Source organism: Thalassophryne amazonica, chromosome 5 (genome assembly GCF_902500255.1).
Source record: "Thalassophryne amazonica chromosome 5, fThaAma1.1, whole genome shotgun sequence".
Classification (NCBI taxonomy): domain Eukaryota; kingdom Metazoa; phylum Chordata; class Actinopteri; order Batrachoidiformes; family Batrachoididae; genus Thalassophryne; species Thalassophryne amazonica.
The window spans coordinates 78,963,586-78,978,361 of record NC_047107.1 but is presented as its reverse complement, the minus strand read 5'-3'; the positions used below and the strand labels follow the sequence as shown (position 1 = coordinate 78,978,361).

General features: G+C 39.5%; 1 protein-coding gene across 1 annotated transcript in view; it reads left to right on the top strand.

Moving 5' to 3' along the window:
* Nucleotides 1-14,776, top strand: part of LOC117510773 (dmX-like protein 1) — a 196,497-nt gene that overhangs the window by 60,221 nt on the left and 121,500 nt on the right. The window contains 7 exon segments of the mRNA XM_034170628.1: nucleotides 3,376-3,552; nucleotides 8,679-8,920; nucleotides 9,563-10,271; nucleotides 10,674-10,795; nucleotides 13,714-13,803; nucleotides 14,148-14,250; nucleotides 14,376-14,495. Coding sequence (XP_034026519.1) covers nucleotides 3,376-3,552; nucleotides 8,679-8,920; nucleotides 9,563-10,271; nucleotides 10,674-10,795; nucleotides 13,714-13,803; nucleotides 14,148-14,250; nucleotides 14,376-14,495 — 1,563 coding nt within the window.

The window sequence follows — 14,776 nt, the reverse complement described above, 5'->3', positions numbered from 1 at the left end:
TTGCTAATTAGAGCAGTTGTTAGTCACTAGTCTATAGCAGTCTGCCTCTCGGTAGGAGGGGTCTGGTTAGGTTTAAAACTCCAGCCTTTGCTGGCTTCTGTTATTCAAGACAGAAATCAGACTACCAGAGCAAGAAATTTAGTTGAGGAAGCTTCTGCAATTAGAAGCGAAACGTCCTCGTGTCAAGCACCCTAGGCCAGTCTATGTCCTACCTGTCCACCCTAGTCCTATCTGATGGTTAATAATCACGTTATACCCTTTGATCAGTTTAGGTATAGAAAGTCAGTCTGCAGACGCGCCGGTGTCAGGTAGTGATTTTTTTTTTTTTTTTTTTTTTTAGGACTTTCTGTAATTTATTATGAAATAATACTGAATTTATGTGGAAATGATTGTTGTACAGAAGCTTCAGAGCTCTGTCGCTGAGATAGATGATGACTGGAGTGACGTTTTAAGCAAAACGAGGTGACAATTGCTTAACGCCGTTGTGTCAGACTGACTTCATGTCAGAGAGGAGGGCTGTCAATCAAACCTCGCTCTCCAGAGACGACCAGTCACAGCAGAGCCTTTGCGAACCTGGTTCTCTTCCCCATAGTGTCAAAACCCAACTCCCATAATGGCATAAGTTTCCAGAGAGAGAGTAGAAATCCTATCGCAGCACCTTTTCCCTCACTCGATGAGCAGTTTCCTTGTGTGCAGTTTATATACGCGTGTAAAATAATATAATACACCCGAACACATTTTTTACACAAGTGTGGTTTTGGCGCCGATCTAACGCCATAGAGGGGGGCATTAATCATATCAGTATTCCTTTTGACCAGACCTGGCTAAATAATTTTCTAGAAAGCTTTGGGAAATGTCTGAACTGAAGTTGCTGACTTGCACTTTTTGAATTTTACATTATATGTTGTTGTTGGCCTTGTGACTACTCCTGTTCTTGTTCAGGGTTACCACAGCAGATCCAGCACAGATCCACATTGGGATTTGGCACAAGTTTCACATCTGATGCCCTTCCTGATACAACTCCAGTTTCACCTGGAGAAACACACAGCCCATGAATTTCCAAAGCGGTCTGTCATCCAAATACTACAGCCCCTGGCAAAAATTATGGAATCACCAGCCTCGTAGGATGTTCATTCAGTTGTTTAATTTTGTAGAAAAAAAAAAAGCAGATCACAGACATGACACAAAACTAAAGTCATTTCAAATGGCAACTTTCTGGCTTTAAGAAACACTATAAGAAATCAGGAAAAAACATTGTGGCAGTCAGTAACGGTTATTTTTTTAGACCAAGCAGAGGGAAAAAAAATATGGACTCACTCAATTCTGAGGAAAAAATTATGGAATCATGAAAAACAAAAGAACGCTCCAACATATCACTAGTATTTTGTTGCACCACCTCTGGCTTTTATAACAGCTTGCAGTCTCTGAGGCATGGACTTAATGAGTGACAAACAGTACTCTTCATCAATCTGGCTCCAACTTTCTCTGATTGCTGTTGCCAGATCAGCTTTGCAGGTTGGAGCCTTGTCATGGACCATTTTCTTCAACTTCCACCAAAGATTTTCAATTGGATTAAGATCCGGACTATTTGCAGGCCATTACATTGACCCTATGTGTCTTTTTGCAAGGAATGTTTTCACAGTTTTTGCTCTATGGCAAGATGCATTATCATCTTGAAAAATGATTTCATCATCCCCAAACATCCTTTCAATTGATGGGATAAGAAAAGTGTCCAAAATATCAACGTAAACTTGTGCATTTATTGATGATGTAATGACAGCCATCTCCCCAGTGCCTTTACCTGACATGCAGCCCCATATCATCAATGACTGTGGAAATTTACATGTTCTCTTCAGGCAGTCATCTTTATAAATCTCATTGGAACGGCACCAAACAAAAGTTCCAGCATCATCACCTTGCCCAATGCAGATTCGAGATTCATCACTGAATATGACTTTCATCCAGTCATCCACAGTCCATGATTGCTTTTCCTTAGCCCATTGTAACCTTGTTTTTTTCTGTTTAGGTGTTAATGATGGCTTTCGTTTAGCTTTTCTGTATGTAAATCCCATTTCCTTTAGGCGGATTCTTACAGTTCGGTCACAGACGTTGACTCCAGTTTCCTCCCATTCGTTCCTCATTTGTTTTGTTGTGCATTTTTGATTTTTGAGACATATTGCTTTAAGTTTTCTGTCTTGACGCTTTGATGTCTTCCTTGGTCTACCAGTATGTTTGCCTTTAACAACCTTCCCATGTTGTTTGTATTTGGTCCAGAGTTTAGACATAGCTGACTGTGAACAACCAACATCTTTTGCAACATTGCGTGATGATTTGCCCTCTTTTAAGAGTTTGATAATCCTCTCCTTTGTTTCAATTGACGTCTCTCGTGTTGGAGCCATGATTCATGTCAGTCCACTTGGTGCAACAGCTCTCCAAGGTGTGATCACTCCTTTTTAGATGCAGACTAATGAGCAGATCTGATTTGATGCAGGTGTTAGTTTTGGGGATGAAACTTTACAGGGTGATTCCATAATTTATTCCTCAAAATCAAGTGAGTCCATATTTTTTTCCCTCTGCTTGGTCTAAAAAAGTAACTGTTACTGACTGCCACAATTTTTTTCCTGATTTCTTATAGTATTTCTTAAAGCCAGAAAGTTGCCATTTGAAATGACTTTAGTTTTGTGTCATGTCTGTGATCTGCTTTTTTTTCTACAAAATTAAACAACTGAATGAACATCCTCCGAGGCCGGTGATTCCATAATTATTGCCAGGGGTTGTAGCCAGCTTCTGGGATCTCACGGCATCAGGCTTTTACAGAGCAGACTGGTTGTGAATTCTAGATTGTATGTCATAAATACCGCAGGGGGGCATGGTTGACTTTGGCCTGATGATTTTATTGAGCCTCATATTGTTATAAATGCAAAATTTTTCCAAATGCAGAGGACAGTACTACCAAAAGTTAAAATACTCCACTACCATGTAGGAAACTGTTACTGTTTGAAGGAAAACCACTGTAAATCAGAGGTTTGCACCACAACCTTTGTTGTAGTGATGAATTTTTTAAAAAAGTATTTCCTTAGGTTACTTAGCACAGTGTTACATACTTATGAGTTTTATGCTTAAAACGGGCTGTTTACAGTTTAAGGTGTTTGTTTGTTCCTCCATGGATCTTTGTTAGTTTTTGTTTTGATATTGTTTTAGCCTTGAGGCAAAATTCTGTAGAATTGTATTTTTATGCGACAATAACCTTTCACCATCTGTTCTGAATGCCACTATTCTTTTAGTAAAGCTTATAGTTATTTTAATGTTTTTAAAAATGAATTATGCTGTTATATATGATTTCTGATTTGATTATATTGTTATTCTTTGTTGCAGACATTCCTCTGCTTCCCTCCATCTCCTCTCTGAATTCAGTGGATGGTGACGAAACTGGTGGACCTTTTACTGTCCATTGGCTCAATAACAAAGAGCTTCATTTCACTCTAACTATGGAGGTCTTTCTACAGCAACTCCGAGGCACCCTGGAGCAGCAGAATGAATGTGCCAATGAAGGTACCGTGGACCAAATATTTCAATTATGTGTTTTATTTTGGTAGGGGTTTTCTTTGAATTTTAACACTAACGAAGTCACGTGAACAATTATTGAATTTGATAAGGGCAAAACCTATGGCATATTTACTTTTGTGTTTATTACTGGTTGTTTTACTGGGCTTTAATAAAAAAGTGAATTTAGAAGCGAGTGATCCAGAAGAGTGTTATTACAGTGCTGTGAATGTCTGTCTTGGAAATTTGGCAGACATAATTGGCTCATTTGTTCATACAGATGTGTCCAAACTGAACAGTTAAGGGATGATTTTCCAATGGTGTTTAGCATTATGCAAATAATGGATGTTTGAGTTCAGTGGTACAATATTTGTTCAGTGGTACAAATATTTTATGAGCTGAAAGCTGGAACATACCATTGAACAAGGTATGTTCCAGTTTTCACCGAATTAAATATTCGTTCAATTGAAAGGGTGTGAAAACATTCATTGTTTGTTTTTACATAATGGCTAAAATAGATTCTTGTCATTTGTTATTTTATTAATTTACAAACAACAGAAAAGGGATTTACATTTTGGTACCTCCTCAGTGCAGCGAAAAAAATGTCAGAAATTAATCCAGCTTTACTGCGTTACTGCTGCTTTGACATCAACAATCCAACACGAACTTTAAATAGGAGTCCAAAAATAATTTTGGCGATGAAGTCCACCATGCCATGCATCAAATCGTCGTCCGTCAGTAAAACAAACTGTTTTGCTGACATGTTTGTTTCAAAGCTAAGCACCGCCTGGCTTGTGTGAGTGTGAAAAAGTAGGGCTTGGTTCACTTGCATTCTGAGAAACCAACATTTCTTGAGAATGTGTCAAATTTATGGTTTACTGGGCCCAATGTTGAGAATTGTTGCCTTCTTTAACTAATTATTAATCATTTGTATATATTAATTAATACAGATTTACTTATTAATTTATTTGGAGCATTTTAGGACACCACTATGTCATTAAACACCATGTAAATTGTGCAGTGCTGCTGGTACAGTTAAACCTTTTTTCATTTAAAAAGTGGAGAGCTGCTATTCAGGGAAAAATGTGATATTATTTTTGAACAAAAAAAAGTGTTCTGCTAAAATGGCTCACTTTAACTAATTACAACATTTTGTATTAATGCGCACCTCATAAAAGTAATATTTCTTATTATATCATACTTTACAGTCCCTTTTAAGAATTTAGGATTTTTTTTGACTGCCAGAATTGATGAAAGTAAAGCAGTCGCCACTTTATTCATGTACCCTTGCCGTTTTCCAGTGCTTGCTTAATTTCTTGTGTGCCTTACAAGTACATTTTGCAAGCCAAGTTCATAATGATGAAATAATTTTGTTTTGCTAGCTATGTGCGGGATCACCACAGTAGATCATCCACATTCATCGCACCTGACAGTTCAGTTTAATTTTCAGTGCTTCAGTGTCTTATTTTTCAAGTTATTGTTTTTTTACATATAAATGTAATTTTTGAATATTTGTTGCCATCACAAAGCACTGTTTCAAACAGAAATGGCTAAGGGAATCAGTTTATTAGTATGTCCCTTTTACTTCTCCCTTGTTTTGCTCTGAGTCACCACAGCAGGTCTAAGGTGGATCTGCATGTGAAAGAGTTCATTTATTATGAAATCATTTTTCAGTAACATATTAAGTGGGGGGGCGATGTAAATAATGCATTGCAGGTCAATTTAAGGTTTGCACTACTAAATGTCTTACTTGTGCTCGTAAAGTGGAGCCCTGATATACAGTGCAGGGCCCTGTCGCACCTTGACAATTTAGCCAGCATATGCCAGCCGTATTAAAAATGCTGGTATAAGTTCAATAAGTTAAGAGTGAGTTTGTTTGTTTTTTTGTTTTGTTTTTGTTTTTCTTAGTTAAGAGCAAGTTGAAGCAGGTTGAAACATGCTGAAGCTTGCTGAACATTTTCAACGAGTGTCAGCGTGTGACTCATTCGTTCCGCACATGCTGGACATAAGTTGTAGGCAAGTTATGTGATTGTTGGCAGACGTTTCTTGTAATTTATTCACAAGTCTAAATCCGTCCATTAATGCTGGCCACTGATTGGCTGAAAGCTGCGGTCCGTATGCAGAACGACTGTTTCATTCACACACGGAAAAAATATAAAGTCTGACCTGTTCATTTCAGTCCAGTTCTCCATCACAGACGGGCATGAATCCACATAAAGCTCCTGATTTTTTTTTTTTTTTATTTTTTTTTTTGACCTTGTAAAGTCCCTTAATTCATGGCTGGAAACGTAATGTTTTAAAGCAAGTCCCTCTGTGTTTTTTTTTTTTTTTTTTCTGCTGCAGGTGCGTTTTTCATTTCGGTGCTGCACTCTGAGCACAAAGAATCGCTGTAATGATTTAAACTTTAAACTGAAAATAAAAAAAAATAAAATGATGTTAAATTACTCTGTTTCTGATGCGCACCACACGGTGTAGTACCGACCTGAACCACTGGGTTGAAACGGGGCTGTCGGCAGATGCTGGATAATCGTCAAGGTGTGACAGCTGCATTAATTTATTCGACATACGACAGCATGTGCCAGTGTTTTTAAATATGGCGTATGCTTTCATACGCTGCCTAAATCATCAAGGTGTGACAGGGGCTTAATGAATAACAGGAGACATCTCAAAGTACTCGACACAAAGAGTAAGGCTTAGAATGTAGACTGTAGCTGTCTTATGAACAAGCACATTGGTGGGGGAGGGTTAAAGAGGAAGAACCCTCAAACAGACCAGACCCAGTATAGAGGTTTAGCAGACACGTGACCTGGGCACTTCCAGGCCACTCCCCATCACCCTGCTGCTGGTCTAGCGTAGAGCTTCCAGGATTATTTACACCAGAAACATTGTACATTCTTCAAAGTTTTAGACAAGCATTGAGATGAACTCATCATCTCTCAACCTGATTGTGAAGTATTTGATTACACCAGGCATCTTTCTATGCCACTGCAATTCTGTCCATGTACTGCATTACAGCAGTACATGGACAGAATTGCAGTTTTGGGTGCTTGTTGTACACAGGGCCAGGCGTGTTGTTTCCTTTGTTGACTGTACCTGCAGGACATTATTACTACATGTGTAAGTACACTCAGGATTTAAAAATGAACTTCACTGAATTTTGTGTATGTTGGTGTGGTATTGTAGAAAAAAAAAAGTCTTTTTTTTATGTGGAACAGTCTTGTTGAGACACCGGACGTGTTCCTTTCTTTGTTTGTAGCTGGAGGACATTATTATCACCACTTTTTTTTTTTTTTTTTTTTTACTCTTTCTAACTCTACCCTTACTGATAATTTTCATCATTAACTTTACTGAATTTTCTGTACGCTGGTATGAAATTGTGGAATTAAACTCGTTCGCCGCCTCTTTTTTGTGTGGCTTCCATAAGGAACGAAATGAGTAATGTTTTCATGACTCTGCTTTTGTATTTTACTTTAATTCTACCCGTACTGATGATTTTCATCATTAACTTTACTGAATTTTGTGTACGCTGGTGTAGTATTGTGGAAAAAACTCAGCTGACTTTTTTTTTTGTCTCTCTCCACGGTCCAGTCGAACTTAGAGAACGAAATGAGTAATATTTTAGTGATACGTAATTTTTTTTATTTGACTATTTCTAACCCTACCCATAGTGTAATGGTGGGAAAACGGTGAAAAACAGGAAAGACAAGTTGAGATGGCTTGTTTACACAGCCAAGTCTATTATGACTGGCTAAACTTGACCTGCAGCTGTGGGTGGTACCGCCCTGCACGTGGCCTGTGACGTCACATGCAAAGCCTCTATAGGGTGTTCATCTGCTGTGACTATTCCGTCATCGCAGAGTACAGAAATGCAAAATGAGATAAACACGCAGCTGCTGACGGCTAACAGAAAAATTGCAAACAACCAAATTAATGCAGCTCATTGTGCCCAATAAAAGCAAAACATCATTGAGGCAGAAGGCTAGTTTCCACTACCCATTCCTGTAACTCCTTGCAGCGGTTGATCAACTTTTTTAATTTTATCCTGTACTCGTCCTCCTCTCTGCCGTGGGGTTCTCCGGTTACAATGTTTTGTTGCTGACTTATAAGGCTCTAAATGGTCATGCACCCTTATCTTGCTGAACTTGTTAAGCCGTACAGTGTGTGCGTGCTCGTACCCTGTGGCTGCTGGGTACTGACCTGCTCTGTGTCCCAGGGTTTAAAAAGAAGTCGGCAGCTTTTAGAGCTTTTTCTTGCCGTGGTCCAACCTTGTGGAATAGCCTGCCTCTTGGATTTGAATAGCAACTTCCATTGACTCTTTCAAGACTCATCTTAAAACCTATTTATTTTCTATTGCTGATCATTAGTTTAATGGGTTTACCTCTTAATTATTTTGTTTATACAAAATTGTTTTATGTTTTTACTCTGTGATATAGGGATCTTTGTTTAATGTTATTCTGGAGTTAGTTTCAGGATGCTGTTGCCTTTTTTCTTCATTTAAAGTACTTTATAAAAAATTTATTATCTGTAGCTCTTTAAAAATACTTTGAACATGCATTCAGCAATGAATGATTTTGTGCATTTTGACTTATCTAAAATACATGTGACTTATTCAAAGAAGCTGCCAGCACAATCAGTGTATTTGTGTTTTTGTTTTTCCTCAAGACTGAACATGATGTGATGAAAGAACTTTCTGTTGCACTTTTTGCATGTGATTTAAGTTTACCATGGTTGTTTTCATTTATCATCTGCTTTAGACCAGATCAGTTATCAATCTGTTTCTACCACTGCGTATTGAACACTACCAGTCAAACATTTGGACACGCTTTCCCATTCAGTTGGGGCTCTTTGTTCATTGTGTTGTTGATGATAAGAGGGGACCGTGTGATTCCAATGGTCCTGTGATTGGGCCCTGACAGCTAAATAAAAATATCTTTGCTAAGAAAGGTCTTATTGCAGTATGTGGTTGCTAACCCAAGTGCAACCCAAGATGAAGGTAAAATAGTGTTGCCTCTCATCTTTTTTCTAGTGCTACAGGTCAGTAGGACTATGCATTTTATCTTCCATTTAAATTTTGAATAACATCGGAGCATAAGAGGATTTCAGTCCAGTGCTCCATTATCTACATTGTCTTGCAGAGCCTGAAGATGACTTTGAAGATAATGGTAGCAGGCCTGCTTCAAGTGACACCCAAGTACCTGAGCCTGCATCTGTGCAGTTTCCCTTGGCAGCAGTGGAGCACCAGGTAGAGGTCTTATTAGAGGAGTGGAATAAAGGCGCAGACATGTTGTTCAGCATCCATCCTATGGATGGCTCTCTTCTGGTGTGGAACGTGGATTGGTTGGATGAATACTATCCAGGCATGTTCAGACAAGCGCAGGTACATTATTCTGTAATCTAGTTGAAATTTTGATTAAAATGTCAGCTTTTGCCATTGTCAGTAATCAACACATTAAACTCTGTTTTCATGGGCCAGAGCTATGCAGGTTTTCAGCTTTATTTTGTTTTTTTGTTTGTTGCTCTACTCAACCTGTCCGAGGTGTTACTTACCTTAGTAGTGCCCATTTTATTTTTAGTTTATAATCCAATCGCGTTTAACTAAAGGGTTAAAATATTTCTCCATTGGACACTTTTTCATGGAATATGTTTTCATTCACACTGTGGGCATATTAGTTTATAATTTCAGTAGTTTTAACTGTCATATTACAATGGGTTTTCACCCAGTCGTTCATGCAGTAACATTCTAATTGTGTGTGGCTTAATGTAAAATTTACAGTGCCTTTGATATATTATTATCATTAATAATAAAATTTTCAGGTTCTGTGAGAAAAAGTGGAATTACTAGATGAACTATATAAATTAAAGAACACAGTTGCCACCTGTATCTTTGTGCAGAAGTGATGATGCAGGACTGCTAGCAAAAGTAACAGTTGATTGAATTTAGCTGTGCTTTTACTCAGAACAAATTAAGTCCCCTCATCACACATTGTTATTTCTTTTATTTTACTTGTATCCCCCCCAGGTGTCATTTGTATCACGTATCCCTGTAGCATTCCCTACTGGAGATGCAATCTCTCTGAGCCATAGTGTGGTGATGTATGCCTGCAACAAGAATGTGGATCTCGCCATCCAGCACGGCAGACAGCGGCCACCTGGAAGTACTTTGCCTCGAACCAAATCTGCTCTTATTAGCTATGGCGGTCAAGGAAGGGCAGCACCCAGCAGTAGCCTTCGACTAAGTATTTTTACTCCCAATGTCCTTATGATCTCCAAACATGCTGATGGTTCTCTTAATCAGTGGGCAGTGAGCTTTGCAGAGGACTCTGCTTTCTCCACAGTACTCAGTGTCTCTCATAAATCACGGTATTGTGGGCACCGCTTCCACCTCAATGACCTGGCCTGTCACTCATTACTGCCTCTCCTCCTCACTACTTCACACCACAATGCTTTGAAGACACCAGAAGCAGATGGCATACTTGCTCCCGCAAGCATCTCCCATGCTCGTTCAACGCCGCTCCCTCACAAATCACGATGCTGCCCGATATCCCTGGGCATAGTATCCCAAGATCCAAATGCTATTTACAGTGAACTCATCTTGTGGAGAGTGGACCCTGTGGGACCACTGTCTTTGTCAGGTGGCGTCTCTGAGTTAGCCAGGATCAATTCTCTCCATGCATCAGCCTTTGCGAATGTCGCCTGGCTGCCCACACTTATCCCCAGCAACTGTCTCGGTAAGTGTTTTTATCTAATCTGTCTTTTTGTAATTATCTTTGCTTTTTACAATACAAATAAGGGGAAGTTACAGTTTTTGTGAATAACCCAAAATTTCCGTATGGTACCTTGAATAACTTAAGTTCCCATCTGAGTAATAGTGTGTGTGTGTCACACTCACAGCTATCAATGCTATGAAATTCAAACAGTCTGTTAAAGTGTCCAAACAGGATGTTGCTAATAAAGATTTCTTGATCATACAATAAAACAATTTGTTCCCCCCCCTTCATTTCAGATGATCTTATCCCTGACTAGTTACAATGAAAGCATTATTTCTCTGTGTCAGTGTGTATTGTTTATTTTAGAAGAAGGAAAGAAGAGTACAGAATATCACAACAGCTTTTTCCTCTCCCTTTCTTTAGGTGTGTACTGTAACTCTCCCAGTGCATGCTTTGTGGCAAGTGATGGTCAGTCACTCAGACTCTATCAGGCTGTGATTGAAGCTAAGAAACTCCTGAGTGAACTTTCCAATCCTGAGATATCAGTAAGTTAATAACTCGCATTATCAAACACAGAGAAGTTTTGTATGAGGTTAGGCAGCATTGTAATGTCTCCTTTTCTGCACACTCAGTTATAGATGGATGGATAGATTGATTTAAAATAGCAAGTGGGAGGTGTAAATATGATCAACTCAGTTATGGTTATAACTTCATACTGAAAAGAGGAATATGGCAAAATATTCTTAGGGGTGTGTGTGTGGGTGGGTGTGTGAGATTATCGATCTATTGTGATTGTATCATCTGATCTGAGGCCGCATGTTCTGGGCACTTTGGTAAAGAGAGGGGCAGAGCTGTCATCTGAGGATATGTTATTTTGGAGGACTGTGGAGGCAGTTGCAAGGTACAGACGGGCCCAAAGGGCAGCAGTCTCAGCTGTGAGGGAGGCAAAGCAGCGGGTGTGGGAGGAGTTCGACGTAACCAGGGAAAAGAACTTTTGGTCGAACCGTGAGGCATGTTGCGAGAGGAAAATGGGGAACCATCCAAGATGTCTCTCTGCCCGCACATTCTTTCATTACAAAATGTCCGTTAACAATGGAATGTCCGAATAATCTCCTCATGCCGACTTCTTCTGAAAGTTCTCTGTTCTCTGACGACTTACTGGGTCAACAGAGCCTTAAATGTGGAAGTTTTGACTTGAAACGGCGAGACGCTGCCGCCTCGAAGTGCAGATTGCCGTCAGGCGCCGTGGGCCATCCTTACGGCGACACTACCAGACCAAAATCTCTCATCATCCTTTAAAATTTTTACCGAAAACCAGCTGAATTTATCGAATGGTGTCCACTCAGTTGTGCCTTACAGTTTTGAAAAAATTTTGATCAAACAAAGCAGCAGTCTCTGAGCCATTTCTAAACAATGAAAAAAATGACGAGAGGGTGGGCGACTCCTCACTCAAAGACTGCCCACAGGTGAATGACGTAACCGACAGGCGTGAAAAAACTCTCACATGCCCACGAGGGTTCAAGCATGTCTGATGTAATCACACGTGATTCAAATCCATATAGTTTTTGAAAAAAATAATAAGGTCGGATACTTTTCTAATAGACCTCGTATAGTGCTTTTCCATCTCCATCAGACGCTCAAAGCGCTTTACAAATTATGCCTCACATTCACCCCGATGTGAGGGTGCCGCCATACAAGGCGCGCACTACACACCAGGAGCAATAGGGAATTAAAGGCCTTGCCCAAGGGCCCTTGGGCAGTGATTTTCCACTCAGGCTGGGATTTGACCCGAGGATCTTCTGGTCTCAAACCCAGTGCCTTAACCACTAGACTATTACCTCCCCCATAGATAAGTTATGATTTTAAATTACAGATGAGCATCAAAGATTTCTAAAGAAGTTTTCTAATGTAAGAAATGTTTTTAATTACAAAATGTACAGTAATATGAATTTAATCTAGAAGTAAAAAGAAAAAATTGTAAGCATTTTCTTTAGAAAACTTACGTATAAATTAGCAGTTCTGATGTTCCTCTGACACGCATTTCTACACTCTTCTGTATTTTGGACTGATGCCTCATTTCTTTTAGCTTTAAAGCCCTGGTCACACGGCACTAACGAAGGACACCGAAGCCAAAATGAAACAAGAAATCTGGATTTCCGTTGACTTTTGGAGACATCATTTAACCGTCATCCAGTTTTGTTCCTGTAGCTGGCACATCATCAGACTTTTCAAACTGTTGAAAAATGTGAACAAATCGCCACGACAACCTCAATTCATCAGTATTCGTTTTACTTTCTGTCTTAACTGTTCCTCATCGTTTGTGTAGTTCGCGTATCGTCAGCTTTGTTTGATTGTCGTACAACTTCATCCAACCTTCTAAGTCTGACATCTTGCATAAACATTGACAATATCTGAACGGATCAGTAACTAAAGATCCGACTAGCTGAACGTGACTCGTCCATGTGTGGGATGAAAAGTACCGTTGTCATACAGAACAACGAGGGGCAAGAACATTTTATCAACTACTTTAACTGTTTACACATTTCAGCCACAGATGGCTGGAGTGTACATGTGCACACAGCCTTTTCAGCCACAGATGGCTGGAGTGTACATGTGCACACAGCCTTTTCAGCCACAGACGGCTGGAACGTCTGTGCGCTGTTCCACAAATGATCATGGGATCGCTTGTTTAAACAATTAACACTTTCTAAACAGTTCAATGAAAACTACTTTCTCTCTGTCAGACGGCTGGAACATGCGTGTGCCCACATGTTGTTGTGAAGACAAACTTGTTGTCAAGACAACCAGATCTCGCACTTGCAAGTGCTGCAGAGCACAGGCTGCAGACATGATCACAGGCTGGCGCTCATTCTGATACCCGCTGTCAAGTCACGTCATCGTGAATGTTTCATTTTGATTTTGTTTAAAGTGTCAAAGTCGTCGTTCACTTCATTTTACTTTTGTTAGTTTTGGTTTTGTTATGTTCCTTTATGCGCTCTTGATTTGCAGGTTTTCCGGTGTTGGGAGAAGTGCAGCCTCATTCGTCTACCTTTTCTCGACGATTTGTGACTTTTTTCTTCATTCAGCTATCGCCGTGTGACCGGGCCCTAAAGTAAGGTTGTAAGAAAGATAAAAACTTATGCTTTACTTCGCAAAATTGGGCTCTCAAAATGCAGGAAGTAATGTGTCAGAGGATTATGAATGTCAGAATTTCCAGGGGAATGCGCCTGGACACTCCTACAATACTTCACGCCTGTAGTACTCATTGTGCAGCATAGCCATGCTAAGTTCTCCCCTATGCTGTGAGAACCCTGGTATGTATATATGTGTGTGTGCTTGCAAACGGCTCATGATTTTCATCAGGCCATAATCCCTCAGTTTTTTGAAAAGTTGTATGTCAAACTACATTTGGCATACCAGCTACATATTTTCATGGGAAACTGCTGCCTTCATTTTATTTTAGAAATATGTTGGAGAGGTGTTCAACATAATCAGTCAACAATCCACAGCAAAACCAGGCTGTATTATCGAACTGGATGCCATTACTGAATTTGTAAGTATGACACATTTAAGCATATACCATTACATTTGTGAGATGGAGTTTGCTGAACTTCGACATCTAAATAAAATAAAAACTGTATAAACTTACCACTTAAGTGTATTAAGTGAATTCAGTTTAAGAGAGATGTTTTGGCATATTCTGGACCTTACATATCCATGTGTGATGTCTGTTATGAAAAAGGGGGAAATTATTCTGTTTTTCTAAAACACCTTAAGATGAAATCATTTTTGGTTTCATTAAGTCTTACAGTGTGTTTGCCAGTCTGCATATATTCTTCAGTGAATAAAACAAATACTTTTCTTGTAACTAAATAATTGTTGCTTCATTCTCTTCAGCAGGGGAAGGAGACACAGCTCCTACATGTATTTGAAGAGGAACTTATCCTTGGCAGTGAGACAAGAGAGAAGGCACAAGACACTCCAGACACGTCTCACCCTGGTATTGATAGAAAAACAAAACAAAAAAACATTGAAAATGTAACATGGTGCTTTAGCATGAAAATATTTTTAGGTTGTGTAAGAGGCACATTACATTAATTACAGTGTCTGTGTGCTTGATTGCAGCCTCGGGCGAACCAGCTTTCTCTGCTCGTTTTTACCTAGTGGTAGTAGAATTGACTCCCACAGGTCGCTCGTTCCTCCACATGTGGCATCTCAATCTTGCAGCCCGGCCTGTTACTATGGGTAAGGGTTGTTTTCGTTGTTTTTTTTTTTTTTTTTTGTAGCCACAGAAGCACAGTTAACTACTTCCAGACAAGCACGTTTATAAATTGTGTTCCATCACCAAGTTGATAAATGGTCTCCAGCTTTCCTGAGTTACTTGTTTTTCCCACCGCCGCTGTGCGGGACACATAATTATTATTAGCCTCATTTTGAAGAGATTTGCAGTCAGCCATTTTTCTGGTTGCACTCTAAGTGCATCCACTGGCGTTTAAAAATATTTTCAGTAAGTGTAAACCAGACTG